Raw genomic sequence first — 12609 nt, forward strand, 5'->3', positions numbered from 1 at the left:
GATGGTACTATATTACTATTGCTTTTTTTTTCTTTTTTTTCTAATTTTAGTTTTCTATTTCCTTTTATTATATATATATATATTTTCACTTAATGAAGTGGTATTTGTCTCTGAACCAGAAACTAAATGTTGAGAGAATTGGACCGGGCATAAACCCAAAATGGCATTTTTTTGGCCAAAAATAAAGTGGGTCAATACATAGATTGCAGAAAGAGGATGACCTTTGTGCAATAGCTGGGTTGTTTCATTGAGACTAGTGTTCAAATCTTGGAAAGAGCCTCTTTACGTGCTGATATAAGGCTGCATACATCTATCCATGGTTTTCAAAATCAAATCAGACCAGATGGTCGGATCGGAAAAACCGTTCAGGCGACCAGTTTCGGTTTTCCCCAAAATCGGAAATTTGTCCAAAACCGCTAATTTTAGTCAGCAAACCACTGACCCGAGACAGTTAACCGTTCGAATGATTTTGACCATTTTTTATTTTTTTTTGTTAAAATGGACCGAATGTTTGACCCGATAACCAGACCCCTGACCGATTTAGTCTCCAGGTCGTTTTTAAAAACCATGCATCTACCCTTCAACTCGGCATTGGCAGGAGCCTTAGCCCAATACATAGATTACCCCAATCAAACAACGGACTGCAAAGTTATGTGATAACCTTTTAAACTTTGCATTTATGTTTAAAAAAAATCCAGAAAACTAGGAGACTTTTTGAAATTGGGATTGGTTCATTACTTTTTTTGCTTGAACCAACCGGTTGATGATTTTGGCTGATTTTTAACACATTCTGGTTCGAGGGATATTACTGAATCGGGCCATGGGCCTGAATCATGGTTCGATCAGTTTGACTAATTGCTTCCTCCAGTCCAGTTTTCTAAACATTGCTAGAAACAATTCAAAACTGGCTCTGTCAATGGGTCGGTTTTACCTGATCAACTGAATCGAACTGGTTTTCTTAGTTCTGGTTCTAAGATTTTGTCCCAACTAATAAATTATTATTTTAATGCCACTTTTATTAAGCTAATATTATGAAAAACAAAATTTTAATTTATCATTTATATAATAAATATATGCATCGATAGAATCAGCTCTATTGGGCCAGAGCCAATTATCCCAATTATTGAAGGGAATGGATTGTCCCAATTAATATTGGGGCGCTCAGGTTCTATCCTGTTCTGAACTGATTCAGACCCGGACTAATTATTTCGTTAGTAATATATAAAGCTTTTCCTAGTTTTTTTATAATTTTTATTATATTGTCTAATAAAAAAATTTGATAGATGACATATAAATTAATATTTAGTTAAGAACACTTGATTTATTAACATATAAATAATTTACCATTTACTGTCATTTTACTAAAACTTATATTATGAAAAATCGAATTTTAATTTATTATCTATCGTTCAGACCCTATCTATCGTTCAAACCCTACTCAAACAATTCCAATTTGAATTTCCACCTAAAAAACTTTTTGGTTTTTTTGTAAAAAAGCAGAAAAGCTTTTCCCTTAATTAACCATGGCGCATTAAATTATCAAATTGATGAAAAGAGTGTTACTCAATTAATTAAAACCAAAGAACCAAAAAAAAAAAAAAAAAACAAAAAACAAAACAAAAGAGAGGCACTGCTCCTTTAGTCCTTTCTACTTTTCCCTGTTTTACCTTACAATGTCAGTCTGTTGTATTGGCATGATCCCATTCATCCTTACTCTCTCTCAACATGCCGCTCCCATCTCTCCAAGCCTTCTTTTATAGACGTTTCCTCTGACGTACCCATCTTCACTGGTGCCATCCGATCATCAGCTAACATATTAATGTTATTTGCATCAACCAAACATCAAACCCAATTGAGAATATAATTAAATGAGAAGAACATATTTGACCCCAGCAATTTCCAGGCGATCTTCCTCTATGAACCTAGTCATCCTCCAAAATTATGAATCATCTGACCTCCAAAATGTCTCTTTAGATGACATTCCTCCTGCTGCTGCAGCTGCTGCTGTGCATCATCAACAGTGTGTCTCAGACCTAGGGTGAGAGAGACAGCTCCAAGGCCCCCCATGTCTAATAACCCGCTTTGATGGTATGGCACAAAACCTATCAACCCATTGTCCATGCCCGCCGGAAGCTGGCAATGCATTCTCGATTGCTTCCCTTGATTCCAGTGTGGAAGATTCCTGCCATCGTCGGTGTTCAGCACAGGACCTATTCCCAAACAAACTGGTCGTTTTTCAGACATGGGCTCAACCATGAGCTTATTGTTGGGTTGATCCCCTGGAGGGGCGCTATCATCATTGCTGAAGGCGGCCCAGCTTTCGTTCTTGCTAGTATTCAGGTCCATTACAGCAGAACCTTTGGTTTCAAGCATGTGGATCTCTTCAACCATAGGCTTCCACACTCTTACCCGAGCATTGATGAACCAGTTTGATACCTGAATACATAAATCAAATGGCGAGTGCCACTTAATGTCAGCCCTTGGGGAAAAAAACAAAAGCAAACAAAATGAACCAATTTGTATCACTCTTGGTGTCAGTTGAAATGCACGAATGCACATACTAACCAGCAGATGCAGCAAGGACCAAGACTAAGAGCAGCACCTAGGGATTGGAAAATACTAACAGCAACCATAATAATACAAACTACAAAGGCCACCACAATTTATAGTTTTATAATGTGATTTAATATTTTGCTAATGGTCCGACTACAGACTACACAATCACGATTGCACCACATCATACAGGCACACAGCAGGGAACCACAGAATCTCAGTACTAGACTGCTGGTAGCAAATGTGCACAGTTTGAAGAAACTAGGCCTGGAAAGAGAGGGCTTTAAGACCAGGCACAACAGGGAACCACAGCATCTCAGTACTAGTAGCAAATGAACAGTTTGCAGAAACTAGGCCTGGAAAGAAAGGACTACTTCAAGATCAGGCACAATAGGGAACTACAGCAACTCAGGAATAGTAGCAAATGCACAGTTGGAATAAACTAGTCCTGAGAAGAAAGGACTTCAGTGGAAATACGCAGCCAGGACTACTAAGGATACACGGTCTGCAGATTCAGCCAGGACTACCAAGGATACTCAGAAGAAAGGAATTCTGAGTTACACGTTCTATTTTTATTTTTTTATTTTTTTTTCTAATGAAATGAAATGGGACATGTAGAACAAATGTGGGGCCAACCTGATTTCGAGTCAACCCAGTCTGAGTAGCTAACATTTGTTTATCTGCATCAGTTGGATACCTGAGAAAGTGAAAACTCCCAACATTATTTTTATTAGATAAACGTGTGCATGTGTATGTGTGTGTGAGAGAGAGAGAGAGAGGGGGGAGAGAGAGAGAGAGAGAGAGAGAGAGCTTACGGGTGAAGGAAATGTTCAAATAACCATGCTCTGAGAATAGCAACTGAACGTTCTGGAAGGCCCCTTTGTGGTCTCCAGACATGCTGCTGGGGTTCAAGGAAGCCTAGACTATCCCCATTTAACTTCTGCTTCCGAAAGTATTGATCGACAAACTTCAGCCTTGGGGTCATTGTATCACCTTTACTACTACTTGTACCAGTTGTGGCAGATGACATATCTTCTCCTAGGATCTTTGTAATGTGTGTCAGCTGATCTGAGATGGCAATCTTCAGGCACCGGAAGTGTTTCGAGATAGTCTTCAAAGCCAATGAGGTATAGGGTGTAGCAGCACTGAGACCAGCTACCGATTCAAACGATGATACCACCATTTGCATCTGCTGCTGGTATTGTTTGTACCTTCTGCTAACCTTTCAATACCATGGGAGAAGAAATCCATTACCAAATGGTGTTTAAGACATACAAATCTAACATAAATGTAGCTAAAAAATGTGAATTAACCCATTCATTAAAAAAATGTGAATTAACCAGGGAAAGAATAATTTTTTTCACCAGTGAACATTCTTTTAACACTAAAAACTCTTCCAACTATACTGATCCAGAGATCAAATCACCCCAACATTCACCAATTATAGACATAGCTCATAGTATATGGGTAGCAATGGTGACTGGAACAACATTCACTTGCAATGGTTCTGAAAATGAAGGATAGATAAAGTAAAATGATAAAGCAATCACTTGCAATAGTTTTGCAATTTATGAGGTAATATATACAGTAAAATGATCATCTAAATTGAGTCATACAAAGGAGAATAATTAGGAGGTGTTTGACAACATGGTTGGTTTTTTTTTTTTTGAAAAAAAAAACTGCAACATTGTTTTTGTTTTCAGAAGCAAAATTAACCATGTTGTTGAACACCCCCTAAGATGTTCTAGTCAAGAGTGACATGACAAGAAAAAGTGCAGTTGCCATCCACTGAATGATCACAAACTAAGCAAGACCATCGGTGGTATTTTTAATGGTTCTAGAGGACAACTAAATGAACTTTGACACTTGATTTGGAAAGGTGGGTAAAAGTCTGATGAATGATGATAATAAATGTTAACTCAAACTGGGATGTCCACACGTTTGGACAGCCTCTTCAATGTCTTTCATATTTATTTACTATCAAATAATTCCTTTCCCTTGATTTTTTTTTAAATAGTAGTTTGGAAATAAAGGAAGGCACCATGCGAAAATCCAGAAAGAAGATGAAGCCTTCTTTAAGGTAAAAACAATGAAGATAACTGGAAACATCTTGGCACCATCAAAAAATTATCTCCAAAACTTCCAACAACCCCAGGGATATATATGAGAATGATCTTCAACCTCTCAATTGAATGACCTTGAAATTTTCCTCCAAAAATAAAATAAAGAGACAACATCTTAATATGTAATGAAGGGGATTCAATTTATGTAATAGTTGTATTTTGGGTGTCAAAGAACTATGAAAGAAAGCAAAGTTCTCCATCCCACTTGGCTTGCATTTTAATTGAATTGCTTTGGGATGCATCATTATTCTCATGCACTTCACTACCGCTTCATCTATTAAATTAGTGTCTGCTTCTAGGATATTTTTGTGAGATACTTCTTTATGTGATACATAAAGACAATGATACTATCTTTTGAACATTATAATGTCACAGAGGGATCAAATGAATGTAATTGCTTGCCAGAACAGCAAGAATATGACAGACAATTAACTTAGGTTGTTATTCATTCATCCCAATACAATCTTGTTCCACCTTCCAACCAAAATTTTTGCAATGCAGAAAAGGTACTGAATTCACCAAAAACCACAATGGCGAATTTCACAAATTTCCTGAGAAACCACATAGATATTAACTATTAAAAGGGGAAAACCTAAATTTAATAGAAGTGTCTGCCTGGGTTTTGACATGGTGCATTAATTAAACATCTTCAGAAACAAGAATTTGCCCACAAATATCTCCTTTTGTTCTTAACTCAAAAATCTTAATTTCCAAGGTAAAGCTTCAACAAGATAGTGGTTCTACGTCTTACTCCTTTAAGTTCGGACTTCCTCATGCTAAAGTAAACTGAAACATGAAGTCCTAAAAGAGATTATTACTCTTCTACAGTTTCAAAGTGGTAGAACCACCTAGACATACTGAAGTCAATATCAACCAAACAACCACGAGTACTTCTATACCAAGGTAATGGTGCAAAAGATGCACCCTTACAAAAAATAGGAACCATATCAACGTTTAAATAATATCCTGTTGAAAGATGCACAGAATTTGTTTGGATAAGAACTAGAAAAAAAATGATTCTTACTAATTAGAAAAATGTCACATGACGACCATTTGGCTACAGAAGATTTTGTTAACATATAAATGGAATTCCTCTTATAAATCCATATTGTAGTAGAGATTTATACAAGAACTAACCTAGCAAAAGGATCATGATGAATAATAAATTCATACTTAAAGATATAATGGTACCTATATTGTGGAATATGTACAATGAGACCTACATCACAATATAATGAAATATTAAAATACATTTTTTTCAGCACGATCAAGGGCTTGAAGATAAGGGTGAACAAGAGATAATGGAAAATCGAGATAAGGGCTCCAGGCAGCACAAGAGAACAAATGATGCTCTCAATGAGGATTCTCAATCTGAGGTGGAGAGAGTAGATCTCATGGAGTTAAAAAAAAACCAGTACCATGATTAAAAAACATCTTGATGCTAAACGTACTACTACAGTGAAGCAACAAAAATGGGGGAACTTAGACGGTTATGGTGGTCATGGAGGCTCATAATGTAGAGGAGGATGCTTATTCCGGGGTCATACATCCAAAAAGGATCAGGATCCTTCAGTGTGTAAACCTTCAAGATCAAATAAAAGCAATCATCCTTTATATGCTTCTTTAATTTACATTTCTTTGTTTATTTTAGAGAAGTTTTCTGTTCTTTGGTACTAGTTTTAAGGGGTAAGGTTCATGCCTCCCTCGGCTTTCTTTATTAATAAATTCTTTGCTCTTTTTTCTTAAAAATATACATTTTTTTTTCAGAACTCCAATAATGACACATTTAACAATAACATATGATGGTACACTAATGTATAGGCACTAACAAGAAGTCTTTGAATAAATTCAAGTTAATTATTTGAAATCCATCCCATAAATTTAAATTCCCAAATCAACAGCTACATGCTAGGTCATGGAAACAAAAAATATCATCTACAGCCTTAATCCTGAATTGGTTACTGGTATCCCTCTATCTATGTACCAAAAATCAAGGATTTTCCTCTATTGAAGCCTTACAATTAAAAGAAAACTCCCACCATTCCACAATGCACTGTAGATCTCTATACATAAACCGAGTTGAGAAGCAGAACACCCCCACTCCAGAAAAGAAAGCCAAAGGAAATAATAAGATACCTTACTCATTCAATGCTAGTGGTGATAGAAGTTTCACCAAATAAATCCCCAATCGAATGAACTTGTACAACATGCAATCCAATAACCAAATCATGAAAAATGATAGTATGGTTTCTAGTCTTTGAAAGAATAATAGGTTTCCTTTGTTCTAATCAATACTTCAGGTGGATCATGTCAAGAATATAAAGGATTTTCCAATAGCAGCAAATTTTCCTAAAGGTTTATGGATATACTTTTGTGCTTTTCTATAGCAAGACGACAAAAAGGTAAATACTTGGAAAAGCAACATCTTGCTTTGTAAAAGAATTGAAAAAACATCTTTATGTTATCTAAAAGTTCTTTTTATGTGACCATGCAACTGAACATCTCTTACTTTTATCTTTTCCCTCCAATGAAAGCACTTTCAAAAAGTTTCTCCAAACATCATGCCCCATAAATAGAGTGACCTGAGGCAGCATCGAGCATAGGGCAAGGCAGTGAAGAACTAAAAATGGAAAATATTTAAAAAAAAGAAAAAAAAAAAAAGAAAGAAAACCAAAACCCATCATGGGTTGACGGTTTTCAACTTGAACCCAACCCCTATCCCAATTAAGGGCGTACCAAATCCATCCCAATAAGGATTGGACGGGTAACCCAACTAACCTGCTCCACCACATTATCAATTATCATCAGCTTCAATAATTGAATGTAAACGTTATGAAGAAAAAAAAAACATTTAAAAAATACCACTTTTAAGAGGCAAGTTAATGACCTGAACCTATCTGAACCTTGACATGCACATAGAGTTAATAAATTCGCATATTCATTGAGATCATCTTTTACTGAATTTGTTTGTTTAGAACCATAAAACAATCCTTCACGGGACATGTAACTTATAAATTAGAAGGAAATGAACAGAGCTAGATAGCTAGCTATATAAAAAATATCAGTCTGAAAAGAACATCACTAACCTCCTCCTGCATGTATAAGAGCTTTGCTTTCCTTTGCTGGAACTCAGGGTGATGTGACTGATCATAAGATCCATTTCCAACTCCACCTTCACCACTCGCCTCAGTAGAACCGTAAAATGAGGTGGAGGCACCAGAATTACCACCCCTCACACTAACCTCGTTTCCAGCATTCCCAGTATCACATGAAGTGCTTACGTCTCCCAATCTCTTCTCAGACATCTCACAAATCTTGTTGAGCTTTGGACCAGTTACACTGCAAAATTCATCCAGTAACTTTTGGGCAGGCTTCAGGAACTTTGAATTCTTCAAAATTGTTGCATACCCAGTGAAGGGCCCAAGGGGACCCGTACTTCGGCGTTCATAGGTAGACAAGCTCACAACGCCTCCCATCGAATCTCTATAATAACCTTTATTACCAATTGATGACTTGAAACTTGAGCATAAATAACCAGAGTTGTTACTTTTGAAATCCTGAGAACCACTGGAAATACCAGTCCTTGATTGTGAAATTCCAGACCCAAATCTTTCCCCAAACTGAGCTGCATGCAGCTCAGAAGATCGGTGGGAGGACAGTGATAAGGATAGAGCCTGATGAGATGAAGAATCACTCGCAACAGTCCTCAAGTCTCCTCCAATTTTGTTTTCCGCAAAGCCCAAATTGGAATTCCATTGATTACTACCATCCAATGGCCTCTGTGCCGCCCAAGCACCAGCGCTGTTAAGTCTAGAAGGATTGGCCTGGTTTTCATAGACCGGCAAAAGAACCAGCTCATTTGCTCCATCCATCCATGAACTAGTTTCTCTATTAATGTTTTGCTGTACAAGAGAAGCCATTTCAGAACCTTGGCTCTGAAGAACATTGGAGGAAGGTGCAACAACCTCATGAAGGGTATTTTGGTAAAATGAAGAACTGCACTGCATTGATTCATACTGTTTATGGCAATCTTGACTAGATAATTCACTGGATGGGTTGGTCAAAGATGATTGAACATCTTGGTACCCACTGAAACCGGGCTTCGGATAGTGGGCATAAGCAGAAGATTTGTTTTCATTCACCGTGCCAGATAAAACTCCCCCAGCTTGTGAAGGGCTCTGAGTACTGCATGCATTAATTACCGGTCCATTCACATAATTCACTATCCAATCACAGATTTGCTGAGACCCAAAACCCTTCCAAATCATGGGGTTGTGGGTATCACCGGCTTTAACCAAAGGGTTAGAGTTGGATGGATTTGGATACGATGAATTAGCAAAAGAAGAAACCTCAGCTCCTACTGGCTTACCAGGCCGATCTGGCCCGGATTCTTCATGCAGCATTCCATGTTTGTGAGCTAAGGAGGAATGGGTGTTCGTCGTTGAGAAGTTGAGCATCTCTGAGGAGAAGATAGTAGGGTCATACAGAAGGTCGCCGCAGTTCCTAACATTCCGAACTTGAACCAGATCTGGGTTCAATCCGCCGGTATCTCTGGGTACTTGCACCAGATGCTGGGAGGAATCTTGCGTACGGTGGTGACCTTGACTTGAGCTTTGCTGAATTCTCAACTTGTCGCGACGGCTTTGCTGTGCAACATGAGAATCGGGCCTACAGTTGCTAATGCCCAAAAGCGAATTCTCCAAGCTCGTCGTTGCGGAGTTGAAGCATTCTGAATCAAATCGGTCAGACATGGATTCTTCTGATTACGATCACGCCCTCAAATTATCTGTCGCCTTCAAAGCTCCCCAAGCAACGTCTTGCTCAGAATTCAGATGAAAAGAACTGTGAACTGGTTCCAACCATTCCAAATCCATACCACCATACTATTCCCAGCATTCCTGCAGTCCAAACCAGTCTATAGAATAATAAAAATAATTAAGCAACAAAATCAAAATCAGCACAGAAATTAAGACTTTCCATACAATATTTAGCCATGTAAACATAAAAAACATCAAGGGGAAAAAAGTGATTGTTTTTTGTAGAATGGAAGAATATTAGCGAACAAGCAAACGCAAGAGAGAGATAGAGAGGGAAGAAAAGCAAGTTAATATCCATTAATGGAGTAGACAGCATTCAACCATGATAGTAACTGAAGCAGACGGGAAGATACTATACAGGCGGAAGAATTCGAGGATATCACATGGATTGTGAAAGACGAAAAATAAAACAACAAAAGCGTGAAAGCCATGTCTACTCAAGCAAACATCACATGACTTGGTGAAAAAGGACCAAGAGAAAGATCTCTCTCTCTCTCTCTCTCTCTCTCTCTCTGTTTCATTTCTCGATCGTCGCTTTCTTTCTTTAAGAATCTTTTGCGTTTTAAGCCAAACACCTTCTCCCCCTCTCTCTCTCTCTGTAGAGACCACAAACAGTGCAATTTTACTACCATGGGTAACCTCAACACGGAAAACTCAGAAACACGAAAAAACATCACAAGTTTCAGAGAACACGAAAAAGGAGGAACTATGTTACTGCAACCACAAACAGTAAGCTCTGGTGAAACCCTAACTTCGGAAGAGACACTAGCGTATCGTGCTCGCAAAAACTCAAAAAAAAAGCCACTCATCGAATTCCGCCTGCTTAGTGAAAAATCTCGAGAATCTCAACTCAACACTCACTGGATCCAGCTCAAAAATGTTAAAGAAACTGCCAAAGTCAATCGACCGTGAACTTACAGTTTTCACTCGCTACTCTTAACTGCTGTTCGTAGGATAATTACTGAAACTTAGAAATCTCTCTCTCTCTCTCTCTCTCTCTCTCTCTCTCTCTCTCTCTCTCTCTCTCTTCCTTCAAGTGAGAAAAACATGAAGAACAGTATCATTTCTCCTATAATCAACCGAACCTGATCATTAGTAATTATCGAGATGAACATTAGATCTACGCTCGTCGATGAAAAAAAGAAAGAAAGAAAGATACAGTTCGTTTAGTGAAGGAAGACGGAATTTTTTATTACCTCCCATTGAAACCTTCATCATCAGAACTAAGTTCAGAGAGAGTCTCCATTAAATCCAGACTTCAAGCTTTTCACCGACGAGGCTTCGCCGGAAATCCAACAGAAACCAGACCGGACTTCCAGGTTCAGTCGAGCTGGAGAACGAGAATGGCAAAGCGACAACCGCCGTTACCTTTAACGTCCACCACAGTCGGCTTTAACGTCATATCGCCGTCATCTTTAACGTCAAAAAACTTGCCGCCGTGACGGTGAACACTCAACACAGGAGGATCGCGGCAGCTCCTTCCCTCCACACCAGAAATATTTTTTCTCGTTCTTTCCTTCCTCGCTATAAAGGCAAAGAAATGAAAGAATGAGTCGCAATGACCAAACTAACCCTTCATTAATCCCAAATCACGAAAGCACTACTCCTCAAAAGGTTGGCGAGTGGCGAGTGGCGAGTGGCGAGTGGTGAGTGAAGTACTGGGTATAGTAGCCGAACAAAAGAATTTTCCGACGTGGTAAAAAAAATACATGGAAGGCCATCAAAAGGCTAGACTGTCCTCGTAAAGATACCATAATGACGAAACGGCCAGCGTGCCAGAATATGACACGTGTCAATCAATTATTGGTATAGTAGGCTGGTAGCCCGTACTCCGCTGGCGACGGAAGACATGTTAATGACGTCAAGCGACGGCCGTACCTGGTCCGATCACTGCGGGGCCGCTTCGTATGTCGACGGCCAGATCTTTTGCTTGGCGAGGTCGCTTTTACCGATTTCCGAGAAAATACAAAAAAATTTAAAATAAAAAACAGAAAAATGCGTCAGTCACGTACGGCCAGGGTCTGTTGTTCCCTGCTGTCTTCCGCTCGGAAACTTTCACTCTCGGTTATGCTTATGGTATAAAGAATTACGAGAAAACCGATTTTTTTTTTTTTTACATTTTCTTTTCTATTTTCTCATGGAGAGTGATTCAGTAGAACTCACTCACTGTAAGTTTCAACGAAAACCGTCAGCAGGGATTAATAAATTAATAATACAAGTTCCACACTAAGGCTGTCAGATCGTGAGAACCAAGCTTTTTAGGAACCCAAAGAATCCACGGAAACCGACGCTTGATATCCCCCAACCATCCATTTCATGGTCTTTGTTTCATGATATGCCACGTGTCAACTTTCTTTGTCTACAGCATACGATATGAACAGTATGTGTGCCACGTGGCTAAGCTGGTACGCTGAGAGACTGCGTGGAATATTCTTGAGGCACGTGCGGCGAAGCTGATACGCTGCTATTTTGTCACGATGGTTTTTCTTTTCTCTTTCACAATTAATTGAAAAAGACTGGAGAATCAGTCGTTGTTGGTGGTAGGAAAGTGAAATTTATGAGAAAAATGGGGTAATTAATTAAGGAATAAAAAAAAAAGGAATAAGATGGGGAAAATCGGAAAGAAAATCTTCTCCGGAAGACGGTAGCTGAGAGTGGAGAAGACGGCCAATTAATCGGAAGGAACAACGATCAACCCCACCACTCGACAACAAGCCCAATCTGCTGACGTCACCTTTTCACATCACTGCAGGAAGCCTACACAAACCTATATAGCCCCTATGTTTACTCTTTTTACTTTTTTAAGAAAAAAAAATATTTTAAGGGGTATATAGTTATAGGCGAAATAACTCTGAATGCCATTTTATCTTTCTTAGACGAAATTACCCTCCGGGTCAGGAAAAAAATGTCCCACAGGCCACATCCCACATCCACTCGTTCCTCCTCTTTATTGGGAATTTCACACGGTTCATGTTTGGTTGTCAATTTGCCTTTGTCCGGCTTGTTTGTATGCCGGGTTGGTGTACTTCATTCAGGCTCAGATGAAGCGAGACAAACAAGTTTCTAATTATAATCTTGGGTGATATTAACTTCGTTGCCAAACGTCTACATAAATT

General features: G+C 38.7%; 1 protein-coding gene across 3 annotated transcripts; it reads right to left on the reverse strand.

The window, feature by feature from the left end:
* Positions 1-1506: 1506 nt before the first annotated feature.
* On the reverse strand, positions 1507-11001 carry LOC148869006 (uncharacterized). Of its 3 annotated transcripts, XM_088967917.1 has the most exons (6): positions 10690-10991; positions 10412-10578; positions 7763-9574; positions 3369-3775; positions 3190-3250; positions 1507-2436 (listed from the first exon to the last, which is right to left on the reverse strand). In XM_088967917.1, exons 3-6 carry the CDS (start codon positions 9425-9427, stop codon positions 1927-1929), a joined length of 2643 nt encoding a protein of 880 aa, XP_088824043.1. In that variant the 5' UTR covers positions 9428-9574; positions 10412-10578; positions 10690-10991; the 3' UTR covers positions 1507-1926. The 3 variants fall into 3 exon arrangements, with proteins under 3 accessions (XP_088824043.1, XP_088824042.1, XP_088824041.1); XM_088967916.1 differs by lacking the exon at positions 10412-10578 and having other exon boundaries at positions 7763-9591; positions 10690-11001; XM_088967915.1 differs by lacking the exon at positions 10412-10578 and having other exon boundaries at positions 10690-10993.
* Between the last annotated feature and the right edge of the window lie 1608 nt (positions 11002-12609).

The sequence above is a fragment of the Nelumbo lutea genome, chromosome 2 (genome assembly GCF_056320005.1).
Source record: "Nelumbo lutea isolate HS-2025 chromosome 2, American lotus-T2T, whole genome shotgun sequence".
Taxonomy (NCBI): Eukaryota; Viridiplantae; Streptophyta; class Magnoliopsida; order Proteales; family Nelumbonaceae; genus Nelumbo; species Nelumbo lutea.

Excerpts from the sequence above, each read along its gene's own strand:
- LOC148869006 (XM_088967916.1), bottom strand. The coding sequence starts at position 9,427 with ATGTCTGACCGATTTGATTCAGAATGCTTCAACTCCGCAACGACGAGC. Across the intron at positions 3,776-7,762 it reads TCTTATACATGCAGGAGGAG|GTTAGCAGAAGGTACAAACA; the intron begins GTTAGTGATGTT and ends TGGTATTGAAAG. Across the intron at positions 2,437-3,189 it reads CTGGGTTGACTCGAAATCAG|GTATCAAACTGGTTCATCAA; the intron begins GTTGGCCCCACA and ends TTATGTATTCAG.